At 36.8% G+C, this 19650-nt stretch overlaps 2 protein-coding genes across 15 annotated transcripts in view; one reads left to right on the top strand and one right to left on the bottom strand.

The window, feature by feature from the left end:
- LOC117567363 (formin-binding protein 1-like) overlaps nt 1-12187 on the top strand; it is a 39182-nt gene extending 26995 nt beyond the window's left edge. The window contains exons 3-12 of one of the 10 annotated variants that reach the window (XM_052003836.1): nt 2882-2997; nt 5967-6017; nt 7139-7283; nt 7347-7816; nt 7871-8063; nt 9226-9261; nt 9885-10234; nt 10304-10381; nt 10974-11137; nt 11201-12187. In XM_052003836.1, coding sequence (XP_051859796.1) covers nt 2882-2997; nt 5967-6017; nt 7139-7283; nt 7347-7816; nt 7871-8063; nt 9226-9261; nt 9885-10234; nt 10304-10381; nt 10974-11137; nt 11201-11364 — 1767 coding nt within the window. In that variant the 3' untranslated portion in view covers nt 11365-12187. Of the gene's footprint in view, nt 1-2881; nt 2998-5966; nt 6018-7138; nt 7284-7346; nt 7817-7870; nt 8064-9225; nt 9262-9884; nt 10235-10303; nt 10442-10970; nt 11138-11200 lie in introns of all 10 variants that reach the window. The other 9 variants (XM_052003835.1, XM_052003834.1, XM_052003833.1 and 6 more) reach the window with 9 other exon arrangements.
- A 2400-nt stretch (nt 12188-14587) lies between these two features.
- The window catches only part of LOC117572605 (regulating synaptic membrane exocytosis protein 1), a 63065-nt gene continuing 58002 nt past the window's right edge, over nt 14588-19650 (bottom strand). For 4 of the 5 annotated variants that reach the window (XM_034255542.2, XM_034255543.2, XM_052004006.1 and 1 more), the window contains 3 exons: nt 17552-18405; nt 16539-16700; nt 14588-16195 (listed from right to left, as the gene is read on the bottom strand). In XM_034255542.2, coding sequence (XP_034111433.1) covers nt 16004-16195; nt 16539-16700; nt 17552-18405 — 1208 coding nt within the window. In that variant the 3' untranslated portion in view covers nt 14588-16003. Of the gene's footprint in view, nt 16196-16538; nt 16701-17551; nt 18406-19650 lie in introns of those variants that run through there. The other variant, XR_004572530.2, reaches the window with a different exon arrangement.

Here is a 19650-nt window from a genome sequence, read left to right as displayed (position 1 = left end):
GCGTCGAACACGTCGAAGACAAATAATGAAAAGCTCGTGAAACCAATTTGATTACACTCTTTAACCAGATCTCCCAGAGTCGAGTCTAGTCCCTCGGGCATTATGCAAAACTCGCTCAGTGCTCAGTGACAGCTGTGGCAAGCAGGCAGGCCACCCACACGCCGTGGCATCCACATGCCGCCCACAGTTTGAATACATGCCACAAGCAGCGGCACAGTGGCAACCGCATTCGCAACTCAATTATCTCTCACGTGTCTCTGTGTCGTCAACATTTCACAAACGCATTTGCCTGATTAGTTTTTGTTTGGCCACAAAAATGCTGCTTCACCCACAAACCAACCACACACCCACACACACAGACACACACCTAAATACTCGCACACACTCTCTGCCCAAATGGGTGAAAGTTGTGTGACAAAGAATTCTACAAATGCCACTTAAAATTGTTTATTATACCCTTGCAATAGGGTCTTTTAAGTTGATTGCAAAATGTGCAACGCTTTGAACTATATAACTATAATATTCGTATAGTGTTGATTGGCTCATTCAAGGCACTTTTTGTTGTTTTTGTATATTAAATTATAGTTCTTTTTATTTGTCTACTCATTTGATAGTTGGTTGGATTAGTGTGAAATAATTACTTAATTTTGTAGAAAATTCATTAGACTAAGGCAACAATTGATATTCATGTTTGTATGCATTAAAAATGTATTTATTTTTATTAGTCTACCCAAAATGAGATTTTCAGTTACAGGAAAAAGAAACTTCATCTGCCTTTAGTCCCATGCTTCTATTTGAAACGCGAAATTTTATAAAAACTTCTTTGCTTTAGCAGACATGTTATTCTGCCTTAACAATAGTAAAGTTAAGCATCTCTTATTAAACGTTATTTAATATACGAATGGGTTTTTAAGAAAGATAAATCCAAGAATCAATCGTTTTGTTGATTATTTTCTTTTGATTCAATTGGTTCTTGTTAATTGCGCTTTTAGTATTGGGACGAAACTGGCGAATTAAATTCTTTGAAATGGTAATTGATACGAGTATGTATTAAATGCTTCAATTCGTGAAAATAACTAAGAAAGCTACAGTCAACTGTGTTCCTCCGTGAGCTATCCGTTCTTATTAAAAGCAAAACAGTGTGGTATAAGCATTTAAATGCACATTAAATATACCTACGAAACACTGAAATATACTAAAATTTATATTTTGCTTATTAACATACTAATACGTATTATTATTGTAATATACGAAATGTATGCTTGGCATAATAAGATAGCAAGATGTATGTACATATATTTGGTATATCAATATTCTCAAACGTTTACTTGGTATATTGATATAGCAAGTGTTGTCAAACAAAATTATAGCTCTATCTCTAATAGTCTTTCACCTATTTCTCACAAACATTAAGTGTATTACGTATTCGACTTTTCAAGGTTTACTTTTATAGCTTGTTCATAGTATTTTAGTTTTAATTAATTGCGCGCACGTTGTCTTCAAAATATCGAGTGAAAATCGAAGCCAGCGGCGGCGACATTGCTAAATTTCACTGATTGAAAACATTTAAATTCGCTACACATTAAGCATTAAACCAAAGCAACAACCAAAAGGGAGGACGAGCAAAAGCAGAGAGACCCAAATAACGTAAATTAGTGGCCCAAATAGCTTCAAATCGGGGGAGTGAGACTCGACACAGTCTCGATAAAACTGATAGACTCTCGATCGTGATAGCGACGGGGGCATTAACTGTTATTTTAGTTAAGTTTATTATGTAATTGTTGTTAATTTTTGTGGGGCTTATGCAAATTCGCATGTTTGGGGCCACTCCACAGATTTTTTGTCTACAAGTATTTTTTGGCCGTTTTGGTGTTAACTGCTTTGAATTCAGCTTGTTTTGTGGCCTGTTGACGCGTTGTTGTCGCTCTTGTTGTTGGTGTCTTTTGTGGGCGTGTGATTGGCACAACGGCAAAACGTCTTTTGATGTTACGTATTTTGTATTTTGTTTCTTTAGAGTTTAAAGCATATTATGTATTTTTCAGTTTTTTACTTTTATTTCTGTTGCGTGCGAAATTTTAAATGTGTGTATAAAAAGTGGAGCGAAGCACAGTTTCTGTTCGTCTTGTCGTTTGTTTATTTGTTTTGTCTATTGACAAATTGTATTGAATGCCGCATGGCAAATTGGCAAAAGCATAACTCGAGACATTATGTCACACGGCAATTTCTGTCGAGGAAGTTGCACAGAGTGGATGCCTACCATATTTGTGGCAACGCTTAATGACAAATGTTTAGCATCAAATCGAATGTAAATCGTTTGCAGTAGCTGCTAATGAGAGGCCTCCACTTTGGGTTCAGTTTCCAGTCGCTCTTTATGGCGCATTAATCGCTTATAGTCTGCCTCTCCTTATAAATGAGTGCGATAGCAAATAAAGAGATACATCAGACATACATATACATATATATATGTGTAGTGTATTCGCATGATACATTTATATCGCACATATTCAATATATATATCAAATTCAATTGAGTTTCATTTGGTTGCGTATACGCCACGTTGGCTGCTCATGCGCATGCTGTGACGCAGCTGTTGCCTTTTGCTCTAATTAAATACAAAATTCGATTAATTCCAAGAGATTTGCCACTAAGATACAGACACAGATACATATACATTTATAGATACACAGATACAAATACAGATAGTTGAAGCACGCAATTGAGTTTCTCTTTGTGTTCGCGCTTCAATGTCAAGTTTAACAATTTCTTTTACTTGTTTTTGCGTCTCACACAAAATGTTATAGACGTATATATTCGTAATCCGTTTCATGTGTCGACTTATTCACATTATTAATTATACATTTTATTTCTTCTATTTTTGCAGGATCAGTTTGATAATCTGTCTTTACACACAAACAGAGGCATTGATGTACTCGATAAATATGCCAATTTCTTACGCGATCGAGTGGCCATAGAAACCGAATATGCCGGCAAATTAAGGTGAGTGTAAAGCTGTATTCTAATTTAATTTAATTACCACTGTGATTCAGCGTAAATTTGAAGAAACATATTATAATTAGCTTGATACAGTTTGACATTTCGACTTGAATTTAGAATTAAATTTAACTGGTGATTCACACTTTTGCATATCAACGAGCTTCTCACTTTAGATTCAGTCCCGGATTCCGTTTTAGCTTCACTTTTGAAATTCACACTTGGAGAGTAAATTTATGGCTTTCGCTTAGCCTACCTCAATGTGCTATACAGTTGATTCCCGAATTTTTAACCTCTCTACAATAAAAAGATAAACATATAAAATACAACCACAATTTATGTATGCGAAAATGCTGAATGAAGAGATCCCAAAACAATTTAATGTATTATTGTAGTGTATATCTGCATGTTTTGAGGTAATTTGAAATTGCAAAAATGGTCAATGAAGAGATCTCCAAGCAATTTAAAATATTATTGCAGAATATATATATTTTGTGGCAATTTTGAATACAAAAATGTTTAATTAAGAGATGCCCAAAACAATTTATTTTATGATTTTTAAATATAGATATTTTTATATAGCAATTTAAAAATAAATTGAGAGCGTTTTAAAAGACAAGGGCACTGAGGGATCATTTAACTTATAAAACTTAAGCCAGAATAATTTATACACTTTCGGTTTCACGTTGAACTCGGCACTTAATTTGCTGCTTTGGTTTGTTTTTTTGTATGAAAAATATTTACTGAAATAATTATAAAAGCTTTTAAAGCGTCCGAGATATGTGTAAATCATTTGGCGCCACTTAATGCCCATATTTGTAAGTCAATTAAATGATTTTTAGCTTATACATTTTTATTACTTATGCGCGATTGCATCGGCATCTCTCATTGGTGCCACAGGCCGCGCCCAATTCGGTGGCCTGTCACAGCAACAACACGAAATTAATAGACACAAAAAAATAAACAATTCCTTACAAGAAACAAGACACATTAAAACTGAACGCAAGTGCAGTTCTCATTAATGTTAAATCTGTTTTTATATACAAGTATGCATGTATGTATTTGTTGTAGTAAAAACAGCACAAGGTCAGCAAGTTGTGGAGATTGTGCTCCATTGGCCATTCCTGGGCAGTAAAATCAATTTATGTATAGACTAGAGAATCGAGAGCAAGAGAACGCGAGGGTAGCTAATTGTGAGCCATAAGCATATCAAATAAAATTTATGCTTATATTGTACTGTGGCGCACTTCAATTTGTTGCCCTTTAGACGCGGCTGTTGGGGTCACTCTTTGCCACTGAGAATGTGGAGCCGCACCTCAGCTTAGAGAGAGAGGAAGGGAGGGAAGCTGTGGCCCACCCCATTAATATGTACATGCTCATGTCTGCGTCCACTCGCGCTGGCTAAATTGCGCAATGGAATGACAACTGAATAAACAAGAGCCGACCGCGACCTGCCCCACGCAACTGACACGCGACACTGCGCGGAAAACAACATGAGGCAGAGCGTGGGGCAAGAGGGTAAAAGCTGGAGAATTGGAGGCGCTGAATACTCAGCGTAATTTTATCCACTACACATAAATATATATAAGTATATTTATACGAGTGTTTGATTGAGCTTGAGTTACACACACAGACAGACAAAAGCCGAACCCATCCATGGCTCAACTTGCAACCAGGCGTCATAATTGTTTAATTTGCTTCATGATTATGCTGCTTGCTGTTGATGACGCGCTGCCCAAGGTGTTCTTGGCAAAGCACTTGGGAAACGCTGCTCATCGTTAGGCAGCTATTTTGTCAATACCCTGTAAGTGGGAGATAATTGAAGAGGGTTGATGACGAAATAATGAAAACTTTATTGGAATATGAGAAGGGTTATTAAGTGTGCATGATAAAAGAAAGAATCATAAAAAGTTTTGATTAGCGATACAAAATAAAATAAGGAACATACATATTATTAGAATATGAAAATTATTTATGTATATAACTTGTATTTAAAATAAACAAGATTAAGTTATTGATACAAAATAGAATAAGGAAGATTAATTGAGTATGAAAATGGATACTTATATTCCTTGCATTTATATTTATATTGTACATCATTTAAGAGAGGAAAGAAAGGGGCGAATATGGTATCTTTTACTTAAACAGATGAACTTAAGTATAAAAACAAAGTAAACAACATGATGTAAGGTTTTTAAAGAAGAAAAGATTTGTAAAACTTTGTAAAGTTAGATGTAATTTATTGAATTGTTTCCTGCAATTTGTGATTAGAACATCAGATTGTTATGCTATAAATGACATAAATACTAGTGAGAATCACTTTACCAAAAGAAGAGGTATCTTCAAGTTCAAAACTTTCTACCAAGCAAGTACTACTTGTTTACTCTTCTTTTTTATTTCCATTTAAATTTTTATTTCTTAATGCGGTGGCGGCGTCTGTTCCCACAATTTGAATGGCGCAAAATGAGTCGAGAGCTGGCTGGCTTGATGACTGACTGACTCAACTCAACTCAGCTGAACTGAACTGGGTTGAACTGTGGCCTCTGCCGCAGCCAGCCTGCAGCTACTGGTAGGGTTGAGAGCACCCGTAATGACATTATCATTGCTCGACTGGCAGAAGCAGAGCTTCAGCTTCAGCGTCTTCCCAGGCGCTCAACTAGACCACAAACAGCAGCAGCAACAGCAACAGCAGCGGCCACATGAAATGGAAAACTCTCAACTTCAAGTCGCTGTTATTAAATACAACCCAGTGAAATCTATAGACTGTAGACTACTGAAGACCGCTTTGCGTGTCTCGCAGTGGCAAAATGAAAAGTCTCTCGTGTTAATGCAAATACTTTAGCTTGTTTGTTATTGTTGTTACTACTACATACTATTACTATGCTCGTATTGTTATTGTTATTTCTTTGTATGCATAAACCAAATTTCACTAATGCCATGTTATGTTTTTTTTTTTGTTGATTTTCTTTTTGCAGGCGCTTAGTGAAAAATTATCAGCCCAAAAAGAAGGAGGAGGAAGACAATGAGTAAGCACAAAAAACACAAAATAACAATAACTACCACTATACTATAAAACGAAACACATAGTTATAAGCATAATAACAATCATATAATAAGAGCAGCGAGAGAGTTGTTAATTGCAGCTGCTCAACTGTGAGCTACCCTGTAGCTAAGTGCGTGTGAAATTGCGGCACGAATGAAAGCAAAAAAGCTGAGTAATCAGCTATTAGTATAAATATTGAGCAGGTGTTTATAAGGTTTCTATAGCTTAAAGTCTAAACTTTAACCTGACTCGCAATTTGTAATAATGTATAAAGCTGCTACTTTAAAGCAGCATACCTTCTACCCCTCTTTTATACAGGGTATTATTAAAGCTTTCAAGTGGTTTTGCCTTAACACGATTGCACAAATTTTGTTAAATCTTTCGGAAAATTAACCATAATTTGCGCGATTTGTGTTTGGCAAGCTGGTTAGCAAAGTGTTAAATGGATTTTCGACAAATCTGTTCATATGACCAAAAGAAACTTTGGAGTTTATAGAGTACTCTCGACTCTTATGCATATGCGTGAGATGTGAAAACAACGCATGATTGTGGCTATTTAGATGTGCGGTCTGTGGAAATGTTTGCGGCCAGGCAGCACTCAGTTTTAATTACATGCGAGAACTGGGAACGCTCTATTCCCATTCTTGAGTGCCTGACATCATGACTACACAAATAGCAGAAAGGAAGCCGCAAAATTTGTAATGTATAGTCGTAAAAATGGCAATGAAGCCATTGAGCTTCGATTGGCCTCGCGAAACGCTTGAAGATTTGGTCATGAAATATGACAGAGAGACAGCAAGACAGCGAGACAGCAAGACACATTTCAGTTCAATATGCCGCTGCCTTATACAGTTGTAAAAGACAATAAATTTATTCATGATTGCCGTTCGGTCGGGACGACAAATGACAGACACGGACTGACGGACTGACTGACAAACCGACGACAGTGTGTGCGGCATTTGGAGGCGTGGGCGCGTGTCCAAGTCAAGACCTGGGCAGGCGCGAAATGGCGTGGGTTATTTGTAAGAGGGCTAAACTGATTGGCTTTGGCTTTGACTTGGCATTAACTTAACACTGACTTTGCTTCGCTGCCACTTTTTACAGATTTACATCGAGGCAAGCGTTCCGCAATCTGCTCAAGGAGGTGGGCGATTTGGCGGGACAGCGCGAAGTTGTGTCCGAGACCCTGCAACTACAGATCATACAGGGTGTGACGTTGCTATCGAAAACACTGCGTGAAGATCGCAAGGTAAAATAAATCATCATCCAAACTATTGAACATACTAATGATACACACTTTACACACTCGCAGAAATGCCTAAACGATGGCACCGTGCTGCAACAGACGCTGAGTGCACAATTGTCGTCGCTGGAACGCGCCAAACGCAACTATGACAAGGCCTATCGGGACTCGGAGAAGGCCGTCGAGAATCACAAGAAGGCTGACATGGATTTCAATCTGAGTCGTGCCGAAGTTGAGCGTTACAAGAACATTATGACATCAAAGATACAACAGTCCGATGATGCCAAGAACGAGTACGCCAACCAGCTGCAGAAGACCAATAATCTACAGCAACAGCACTATGGTACACTACTGCCCGCCGTCTTCAATCGGCTGCAGGAGCTGGACGAGAAACGCACGCGTGGCATCCGTGAGTTCATCATTGGCGCCGCAGACGTTGAGTCCTCGGTGGCGCCCATCATTGCACGTTGCATGGAGGGCATCGTGAAGGCCGGTGAATCCATCAACGAGCAGGAAGATTCCCTCAAAGTGATCGAAAGGTGAGTTGAGCAAGTCAAGTACTTAAACTATAACTAAAGTCTGCTTTCTTACAGATACCAATCGGGCTTCCAACCACCAGCGGACATACCATTTGAAGATCTATCAAAGATGGACTCCTCGATAGCGACGCAATCGAACTACAGCAGTGTCACCTACAATCACTTGACCATTAAGGGCACGATCAGCGGTCCCAAGTTCAAGAAACCACGCGGCGGCATCTTGAACAGCATCTTTGGCAGCAACAAGGTGAGCGAAGCCGTTTGCGATTCTCAATTCTTGTCGTGTTGCGATTCCCGGTTCTCTGGTTTTGGTTAATTCAACTTAGCTGCAAGTTCTTCTACTACTATTCAACTTTCCTTATGTGGTCCTCCTCTCCATCTCTATCTTTCTCTGTTGTCTCTCTATAAATCTATTTAATTTACTTTTTTTTAATCCTATCATTGCCTGGCACTTTTAGCTACTAGCTCTCTCACATCCGCTCTCAATATGTTTCGTTTGTTTGTGTGAGAGAGTTTGTCATATATTGAGTTCAACAATCAGTCAGTCAATCAATCAATCAGCAAATCGATCTGTCAGTCAGTCAGTCAAGTCAATCAATCAGCACATACGCCTCTTGTGTTCGGATGCTCCTTGTGTTTTAGTTTTAAGTTAATTCCTAAGTCATAGGCATTTTACTCATGCCGTCTCTATTCTCTCTCTCTTTCTATTTCTATTTTTCTCTTCTGTTTTATCATTTATCGATCAATCGTTATGCCATTTGTCTATTATTTCTGTTACGAAACTAACGGACGTTGTGTTTCCAACTTTGCTGTAAGTACCAAGTGTCAAGCTCGGCTCATCTCAGCTCCGTTTCGTATCGTATCGTAACTCGTATATCGTAACGCCTCGCCTCGCCTCGCCTCGCATATCGTAACTCTCTCGTAACGTCTCGTATCGTGTCCTCTCATGTCTTCTCCTCAATTGTAAACTAAAAAAAAACAAACCGATAACAGATCGTTTCCATAAACTCTACTATCTCTACTCTACTCAACTCTTGTATTTACATAATTCAGTTTTCCACTCCATTTGCTTGTTTAATCGCTTTTCACTCGCTTTTCATTGAAGAATTCGCCACCTTTCAACACACAAATTGAAAGAAAACAAAAATAATCATACATATCAATTAATCATTGTGTTTAATTCTTTAATTCTTTATGCATATTTGTTGCTGTCACACAAAATTTCTAACACAATTGCTTTTACTTACAATCTTGAATCAAATTAAACACAACATACACTTATACACATCCGGAAAAACAACATGTGATACTACCTACCGTTCGTTATCAATGAAATATTGAAAACTGTAACTCTGTATAACTAAATGAATAATACTATACAAATAATGAACTCAATTCGCTGCCAATAGCAACGGCAGATAATTGAAGCCTGTATCACGATGAAGGTATGATGTATGATATTCCACCAGCTCAACTAACTAACTCTCTGCTCCTAACACATCTACTACTACTATAACTACTACTACTAATATAATAAGCTATCGCTCTGACTAATCACAACTGCTAAAACCTAATCGACACTAGCATATAACATATAAGCATATCTTCTTCTATCTCTCGCTCTCTTCATTGAGTCACCTCTCTCACTCACCAGCATTCCTCAACATTCAAATCTACTCAACTAAAATGATAATTCAATAAATAACTTAGTCAATTACTTAGTTAGTTAGCAACAAGCCAAAGCAGCACACTCCACACTCACACAACGCAGAACAAATAATAATAATTAATTCAATTAATATGCAAAATGCAAGCATGTCTTTTTCATTAAATCTATGTGTTTTTTCTTTTGGCCTATTACTTGTTGTTTATAATTTGTTTTGTGTTTAGGTTGAGTTTTTGTTCTTATTTGTTTATCAACAACTTATTGCTGTGAATGTGTGTTTGTTAAAGTGTTTGTTGTTCCGCCTTGTATAGTTACTCATTGCACATAGTTCCCATACAACTTATTCGATCTCGATCTCAACTCTTTATCCAAACTAATGCTGTGTCATTCGACTATCCATAGAACTCACTCACGGCGGACGGACAAAAGGAGGACTTTAGCGATCTGCCACCGAATCAACAGCGCAAAAAACTGCAGGCAAAAATTGCGGAGCTGCAGCACAAGGTCGATCAGGAGACGAATACGCGGGATGGACTCATGAAGATGAAGATTGTCTATGAGGCGAACTCATCGCTGGGCAATCCGATGACCGTTGAGGGTCAACTTAACGAATCCGAGCATGAATTGGAAAAACTGAAAAATGATTTGAAAAAGTATCAGGGCTATTTGGATAAGGCCAATCAGCTGCAGGTGGTTAACAACAGTCCGCAATCCAATCGCAATCAATTGCAAAACGGACACCGAACCTCGAGGTAAGTATTTCACTCTGTTTCTCTGACTATGAGAAAATTATTAACTTGCTGCTTTTCATTTCTTGGCAGACATTCCAATGGCAGCGCCAGCGCTGATGATCATAACGATGGCGATGATCAGCCCGATGATGCTGGCAGCTTAAGCAGGTCAGATTCTGAGGATAATGTGGCGCAAATACAAAATGGGCATAATAATAACAATAACGGGTACACTCATAAGTCTACGTTCAATGTTTATATATCAACACACACATACACACTCGTACAGAAACACACAATCACTCACACACATTCAACACACACAACAACACACCAACACTTACCATACATTATTTTCTATTGTATTGCACTTATGATTTGGCTCGTTTTACTCATTTTGTATAATCTTCTCTCACTCCTATTTTCTCATTGTACATTTGTTTCTCACGTTTAATGGCATTTTTCGATTTTTGGTGTTGGTTCTTTTCATACTTTCCTTTTGCTCATCTGCGTAAATCCAAATTAAAATTAAGTAAAATGAAAAAGCCCAAAGAAAAAAAAGTCCACAATATGCCAAAGAAAAGAAAACAAAATTTTCAAATTAATTTATATAATTTTGTAGTGAAATTATATTTATATTTATTATAGTTGTTTTATATTATTTGCTTACACCATACATAGAACACGTAATAATGTGCGATTTGCAACTTCTTTTAAATATTTCGTTTCATTTTGCCTTTTCCATGGTGAAATCCAGCAGTTCGGCAAGTCCCGAAAGTGGCCTCGGCACCTCGCACACTTCGCTGCCCGGCTCCGGGCAGGGCAGCGCCAATGAGAACGCCATGGGCGAGGAGACGTGCTATGAAACGGAAGTGGAGCTGCTGCAACCGCTTGGCACATGTCGTGCACTGTATCCCTTCGAAGGTGAGTTGTTCATCATGAAGCACACTTCTGTATTCAGCTAAGTTTCATACTCTGTCTTTTTAGCTACCAGCGAAGGCAGCATACCCATGAATGAGGGCGAGGAGCTGCAGGTGATTGAGAACGATCAAGGTGATGGCTGGACGCGCGTGAGACGAGCGAACAACTCAAATGGCTGGGACGAGGGCTTTGTGCCCACGAGTTACATCGAATGCACACTCTTTGCCTAGACTACGCTTCCGTAAGCATTAAACTCCTATAATTATATGGGATAGGATGGAGCACAGAACGAGAAAGAACAGCAGGAGGCAGTTTTCAATGTTAACAAAACAGCATTTTTGCATATGTTCCATACAATTGTGTACTTTTGTCATAACTTTGCGTAACTTTGGACAGCCATAAAACAGACATTGAAACCACTTCAAATCAAACACTCACACACATACATACATACTCACACACACACGCACAACCATGTACATTGTCTTAAGGATAAGTTAAACAAGTTTTTGGATTTCTATACAAATGTTGTATACTATTTACTATGATTTTAAATGGCATTGATTCAATGATTGATAGAGACAAATAGATATATCATTATAACTATACGTAGTTCATATACTATATTTACTATATATATACCAAAACTAAATCTATATATACATATATATATAGCGCATATAGTATGTGTATATGCACCCCACGAGCAGACCTCACCTAATTGTAAGCAAATGCAAAACGCAAACGTTTCCCTCTTCACATCAGATCAACTTTAAGTAAAACAAACAATCATGTATTAACTATTTATATATATATACATACATATATATACAAGCATATATATACATCAATATATATATAGATATACACGTAAAAAGTATAATTTAAATAACAACCTAAAACATATTTTCAATCAACATCCATCACATAAAAAGTAAGCTGGTAAACATATTCTGAAGGCACCTGAAAATCAATCTAAATGCACTTTACAATATGCTTACTACATTTATTTTTTATAATCGCATTTCGCATTCGCATACTCAAAAAAAACAATTACATATACGTACATATATATTTAATAGCACCTGCTACTTTTCGAGCTGACCAAGAAAAGCGACAGACCCTGTGGCTATTAGATTGTAGAGCACACACACACACACATTCTTAAAATCATTGCTAAATAAATAATACAATTACATATGAGAAAATTCAACTAAAAACAAAGTGAAAGAAAAACACTTGGAACAATTATTGAGGATCGATCGAGTGATCCCCATCTATCTATCGTACAGCAAAAGTTATGACAATGTTGCATGTGTGGCATATGCAAATTGACGAATTGAAAAGCAAATAACGCGCTAGCTTGTTATATATGAAATAGCAACAATTGTACATTTTACTTTAAACAACTTAATTATAATTTTATACCTAATAACTTTTGTATTGCTTTTTGCCTTGTACATTTTCACACATACACTGACACCCCCCACACACACATACATACATACACATTAATATGTATTTAATGAAATGAAAATGGAGAAAACAAAACGATTTCATGAAATTCGAAATTAATTTCGTTATAGGAGAACCATAAGTTATTTAAGTTAACAACAATTAAGGCTTAAGTCAAAGCAAAGCCGGGCGGCGCTACCTTTTGTTATGTGTTGAACGCCACTTTGCAATACATTTATTTATAATTTACGCATTATATAATTCGTATATATATGTATATGTACACATAAAGCTATATAAAGAAAAATACGTTTATATTAATAACCGAAATCAAAAGAAATAAGTCTGCGGCTAAGCGAATCACTAGCAGGCCAGGCGAGTGATTAAGATTTTTAGTTACTTTTTCATTGCATTCAATTAAATTTTTTTTTTTCGTAACAATCTCCGATATGACCGAAATGTCTGTCTACAGTCTGGGAGCAAACTATATGTCTAAGCAGGTTGTAAATACGTCGGAGGCGACATTGTCAAAACTGATCAAAATTTAATTATATTTATCAATTTCATTTTCGTGGTACGTAAGCAAAAGAAAGAAAACTGAACTAAGAATACACAAAAATACGCGTAATTCCAAAATTCTTAAATTTATATAATTTATATAGTAACTAATGCCGAGATAACAGACCAGACACTTGATGAGAACTGAAAAAATGTTTTACACGAAGAGAGTGTGGTATGGTAGAAATGAAATAAGTGGCAAATGGTGTCATATGTGAAAATGGTCAATTTTAAATGAACATGACAACATATGTAATAAAGAATAACGAAAATAAAATGAAAATTGAGTAAAATAAAATGTTGTTGTTTGAATTCGGCGGGCATAATCGTGAATTACTTGAACTGCTTCATTTCGCACTGCTTTTGACACTGCTTGTGGGAGCAATAAAAGCTGTTTGCTTTGTCGCACTTTTGGGAATTTTAAAGTGGCGCCATCTGTCCACAGAAATACCCTTTACTGCATGGCGCCATCAGTTGTCCATGTGTTATTTGTAGTAAAATTCAACACCGCAGTCCAAATAAATATTGTATGTTTATTGAAACTCAATTTGATATACATATTGTTTTGGGTGTTGCATTGTTTGTTGTTGTTTTTCAGTGTTTTGCTACATTTAAATATAATAATATTTTGTATATGGTATGTATATATATATGTTCATATTGTTCACATCTGTCTATATATATAGGTATAGGTTTTGCTAATGTTTAACAAAATTGTTAAAGTTAAGTTATCGTACTACAAACTCGTATATTCGTAAGCCTTGCTACACACACACACAAACACACCCATTTCGATACCCACGCACACACACTCGGACTCACACACACACAATCGGCACTTTTAAAGCGCACTGTCCTTAACCTTAACCCATGCTAGTCCTTGTCTTCAACGCTACACGTTGATATGGTGTTATTTTTACAGTATTCAGAGTACTCGTTTTTTGCAATTAGAATTACTCACAACTCCCTCCCAATAATAAATATCTCATAGTAATTATAGATTTATAAGAATAGCTAGTAGATAAAGGTAGCGATCGTGTACAGATCAAATAGACTTAAGTTTCAGTTACAGCAATAGTTGATAGTATCTAGGTTTTGCTTTTAACAGCCGAAAATAGAGTTTCAACAATGATTACAATAGTTTCTTCTCATAGCACAACCATTTTTGTTTAGTTATCGTTATCGGTTTCGATTCGTTTCATATCAAATATCGAAAAAGGATTTGTCGGCTAAAAAGTGAACAGCCAAAACGTGAAGAATACATAATTGATAATTATCTATCATATAGTACTTTAACTCAAATGTATTAGACACCTCTCATTCTCTCTCCCTCTCTCTCTTTCTTTCTTTTTCTCTATTTTTGTCTCTTTCGTTTCTTTGTGTTTACCCTGGTTACCTGGACAATTACAGACATACTCGAACATTTTTGAAGCAGTTACAACAATGATAATGAATTAATGAATTAGTTCTTAACTAGTCTCTTTTGTTTTTTTTTTTAGAGTAAGCAACATCTAAGATTAACCTGGGAAGTAGAATTTTGATAGTTGGCTTGAAATCCATCATCGCTAACTAACGATAAAAAGTCGTTGCAAAGTGTAGTAGTAGAAACAGTTAAGCGAGCTCGCAGTAAAAAGATTTTTTGTCTTAAAAAGTACTCTAGTTTTGCGTTTATAATAAGTATGACACAAGTACAATTTAAATATGTATAGTAAGTATTTTTTAGCAATTTTGTTTGATTCTTTTGTTTTTCAAAAACGTTGTATTCATTGTATTTTTATTTTCGTCTTATTCACAAGTTTGAAACTCCGAGTTGAAACTTGTTTTTTGGTTTTCGTGTGTTTTTCTTATTTTTTGTTTTTCGGGGTTTTCCATTACAAGAGATTGTCCTGTTGAAAGTCAAAATTTCGAAGCTGAATCAGAATTTTGAAATATGTCTAGGGGCAGGGCGGTTGGCTAAAGGGAAGCTAAAAGTTTTAAGTGTTGTGTTGCGCTTTCCAAAAAATGACTACAGTAAATTCGTCTTAATCACACTTTAGTCGCACTCACACACTCACACACACATGCACACATACATACATGCACACAGACGCATACATTGAAGAAGATTGTCATATTAATTAAGTTTCGTTTTTTGATATACATTTTCATATTCCATTTCGGTATTCGTTTTTGTACACTGACAGAAAAGTTTAGCTGGGGGCTGGTGAAACCTTTTGTGGGTTTCTATTTCTGTGCTACCTGATAAAGTTTATTTAGTGTTTTGGGTTAATTTGCGCAACATTTGGCTAACAGATATACGTAACGGTAAATATACTATATGTTTTGTTTCGGGTAGTGTACTATATAGTTGGAACTATTTAATTGTTTAACTGTCATTTCGTTGCCTCGCTTTCGACTTTCTCTTTCCTAGTACAAACACAACAACAACACATCAACATCAACTTCATCAACGACAACGATAAGCGTTAAACACAACAACGACAACAACAAGCAAAAATATATATATTTATATTGTATATTATCTTTCTGGTACTCTCAATTTTTCATTATTATTGTGCTCTCTCCAACTTCCTAACTGTATCTAACTTACTCAAACAAAGCTCTCACGGGTCGCACACATCTTCTTGTAAACTCTTCTATAACTGTCAAGCTCTTTGAACTATGTATATAACTATGTAAGGGGGCGAAGGAGTAAACAAAACTTATGAACTAACAAATTGAGCTTTAAGTTGTAAGTGGTATTCGCATATCGTTATAAATATTATTATTTAATATTGGTGTTATGCATTTCATTTGAATTATTGTTTTTGTTGTCGGACGACGCATTCGCAATCGGAATCGGATTTGCGTGTTCGGTCAAGGAGAATTATCCGAATCGGAGCCGCCATAGCTGTGCATGGGGAAAAGCGGATACCATCCATTAATATGCTGTCCAATGTTCACCTTGTCCAGGTTCACCTCGGTGCCACCAAGTCCCTGATTGTGCTCAAAGCCCACGCATCTCTGCCACACCATGATGACAATATTCCGGCCAAACACATCAGAGCTCTGCGGTCCATCGCGCAAAAAAACGATGCGAAATGAAAAAGAGAAAAAGGGAGACAGAAAAAGAGAGGGAGCTGGTTTATTTGCATACAAATTGCGTTAATTTCACAGTGTGTGTGAGCGGGTAATTACTTGGCAACATATATAAATAAATACACGAGTGACTGCACTGACTGCTGACTGACCAAAAGGCTGTTGCTCGGTTGCTGCCGCTGCTTCCGTGTATGTGTGCGTCGCATGTGCTGCAAATTGGCCGCGTGCCTCAATTAATCGCATTACACGGCAGCAACATCAACTGGCAACAACCTTGTGCTTGTTGTCGCCATTTGCATCATCATTTGCTCACCTGGTACTTGATGGTCTGCTTGTAGAAGGGCTCTGCCGCATGCCGCACCACGCGCGTCTTCTTCTTGTGACGCAGTCGATCCCCATCCTTGATGTAGCACTTCACATACGTATCTGGTGGCGTCTCACAGTCCGCATTCACTATGTTGCGGGCACAAATCAGCTGCCAAAGAAATTAAATGATTAAATACATTTGCAACAATCAATAACGAAATATAGTAATTAATAGTAGCGGATTCTATAAAATATTTATTATTTCATTTGCAGCAGTCTATAATGAACTCAGCATTTTCAATAATTTATAGATTCATTTCATAACTGAATATCAATTAAATTTGGCAGCCTGCCTGCATGGCAAATAAATCATTTTTCAAGCGAAATGTTCAATATGGAAATGCAATTTGACTTCCATCAAATTTAATTAAAGGGTAAAGAAACAATATCCAACAAACAACTTATTCGTTTCACTTAATCATATGAAGAATGTTTACACATGAATTTTCTAACCAATAATCAAATTATATTTGTCTTTGACTGCTATCAAATAACGTAAAGAAATATGCAATTACAATTTGTTCCTTGAAATTGAAATATCTACAGAAATTTCTTTGAAGGAAATTGAATTTATTTTTAATGAAATATAATTTCTATGAAATCTGCATAATATAATCTTAAAACACATCTATAAACGTTGTTAAGACTTTATTATTTGCATTATTGCATTATTTGCATTGAAACGAAGCAGAGCTGGGATGTTTAATCCTATAATTTTTAGATTGATTTTTCACATAGTCAAACTGTATGAAGTTCACTTCACAACTAACTTCACAAATAAATGATTAACTTATTGCCATAAAATCAACTAGTTGAAATAAATGAAAACTAAGAGAAGTGTGTAATATTCAATTACAGTTTGTTAGTTTCTTTAATTGACAGCGATATAAAACACCTTTCCTTTAATGCAACACAAAATACAGTTATTCAATTAAGTGTATACAGTATGGCAAAGCTTACCTCCACCTCGACATTGCCTTTGATTTTGACAAAGCCCATTTTGAGCTCCCCGTAGCGTGCGGTGGTCAGGCGATAGCCCTTCGGATGGATCTGGGAGGGTCCCAGCTTCAGGCCATAGCTCGACTCGCTGCCCGTAATGGCCGAGACGTTGACATAGCTGCCGCTGAGAGTCTTGACCACGCTCTGCTTCCGCTGTGGACTCTCGTTGCTGTCCGTGCTTGTGCGCTGATAAATGCTGCCCTTGCGCTGGGGGCTATCGTTGATGCTGCTGTCGACGCTGGGTCGCTGATAGACGCTCCCCTTGCGAGTGGGCGTACCCAAAGGAGGCGTGTCGTGTGTCGACGATGCCACATACATGCTGCCCTTGCGCTGCAGCAGTGGCGACTGCGATTGCGGCTGTGTGTCGCCCAGCTGGAACATGCTGCTCTTGCGTTGCTGCTGCTGCAGCTGGCCGGCTGTCAAAGTGTCCTGGCCACGCAGGTTAACCATGCTGCCTTTGCGCATCGTCTGCTGTGTGTGGCCGCCATCGCCCAGATTGCTGCCCAGCAGCTGACTTTGCCTCTCTTGCGCCACATTCGAGACGGAGGCCGCTTGCTTGAGTCGGGACAACGCCTGTTTGGCGCTCTGAGGGGGCAGCTGGGTGCCTGAGCCCTTCCAGCGTGGACGAAAGCGTTTGTCTTCATCATCGGACGGGGGACTGGTGTCCGTTGTGCCAATGCCTGGGGGCAATTGATGCTGTTGCAATTGCTGCTGCAGCTGCAACTGCTGCAGTTGCAATTGCTGTTGCTGCGAGAGATCCAGTATGGAGCTCTTGCGACTGTTGGGGCCACTCGGAAGTCCCACTCGACTGGCACCTGCATTCAGAGATAGACACAAGGGAGCAAGACAGAGCCAAAAGAGAGAAAGAGAGGGGATCAGAAAAGCACAGACAAAGTTTGTCCATTTGTAGCATCAATAAGGACAAATGACGCTCAACTGAATTCAACTTTAACTCAAAGTATCAAAGTTTTATTTTTTACTGCGCGAAATATGAAGAGAGTTACAAGTACACGATCTACGAGTAAGTCTAGTTACAAGTTAAAGTCGTAGAGGAAGAGAAACACTAAAATGTAGCACAAAACAAACATGCAAAGTAACAGGTGAATAACATATTATGCGTATACGTAATAAACGAATATGTTTTAAAGAAGAGTAAAGAGTGAGGAAAATTTAAAATGTTTCTAACAATAATGGAAATACAGGATAGAATGTTAAGTAAGTATAGTTAAGATAATGGAGTTTAGAAGTTTAGTCAATAAAGTAATTAAAATGTAATTTGGAGTATGTTTAAATGAAGTAAATTTTGGAGTGACTTTGGATAACATTTCAGAGTGTGCATTTTTGTTGCTATCAAAAATAAAAATATGTCATTAACACATATGTCTCGATAAATTTTATGACAAAGACAGCTAAAAACTTTAAAATGTTTATTGAATTTTTAGCAATATTAATAAACAACTTGCTGTTTATAACTATAAAGTTGATACAAATTTCTACAGTATACGACTATCTTTATGATATAGTATATAGTTGCTTGTTTATTATTACAAAAAGAAACTTTAATTCGTTGAGTTTTAAAATGAAAGCCTTGAATGCTGAATGTTATTAGAGGTAGCTAAGGTTTTATATACAAATTTAGTTTAATAAATTTAACTCTGACAAAGACAAATGAAATGTTAAATGCATTTATTCAAACTGATTATTCTTTGTTTATCGTTGACACTAATTTCTACACTATGATTTAAAAGATATCAACTGATTGATTGTTTACTTTGACGAAAAATTAAGAGGAAGTCTCAAATGAAGTACCATTAAAGTTAGAAAAAGTAAAATCAAAATTCTCTTCTTCATTAATGGAGGTATGATTGCTTTTATAAGATAGGTTTTAAAGAATGTCTAGTTATTGTTTAATTACTGTAACAATAAAATCAATAACTTATTAATTTCAAAAGGTCTTAACATTCCTGAATGCAGTTCTATCTAAAATTTGAATGGAATATATTGAATTACTAACCATCATCATCAGTGATGGATCATTAAATTAGCAGAATTTTAAATTT

The sequence above is a fragment of the Drosophila albomicans genome, chromosome 3 (genome assembly GCF_009650485.2).
Source record: "Drosophila albomicans strain 15112-1751.03 chromosome 3, ASM965048v2, whole genome shotgun sequence".
NCBI lineage: Eukaryota > Metazoa > Arthropoda > Insecta > Diptera > Drosophilidae > Drosophila > Drosophila albomicans.
This window is presented reverse-complemented; position numbering and strand designations above follow the sequence as displayed.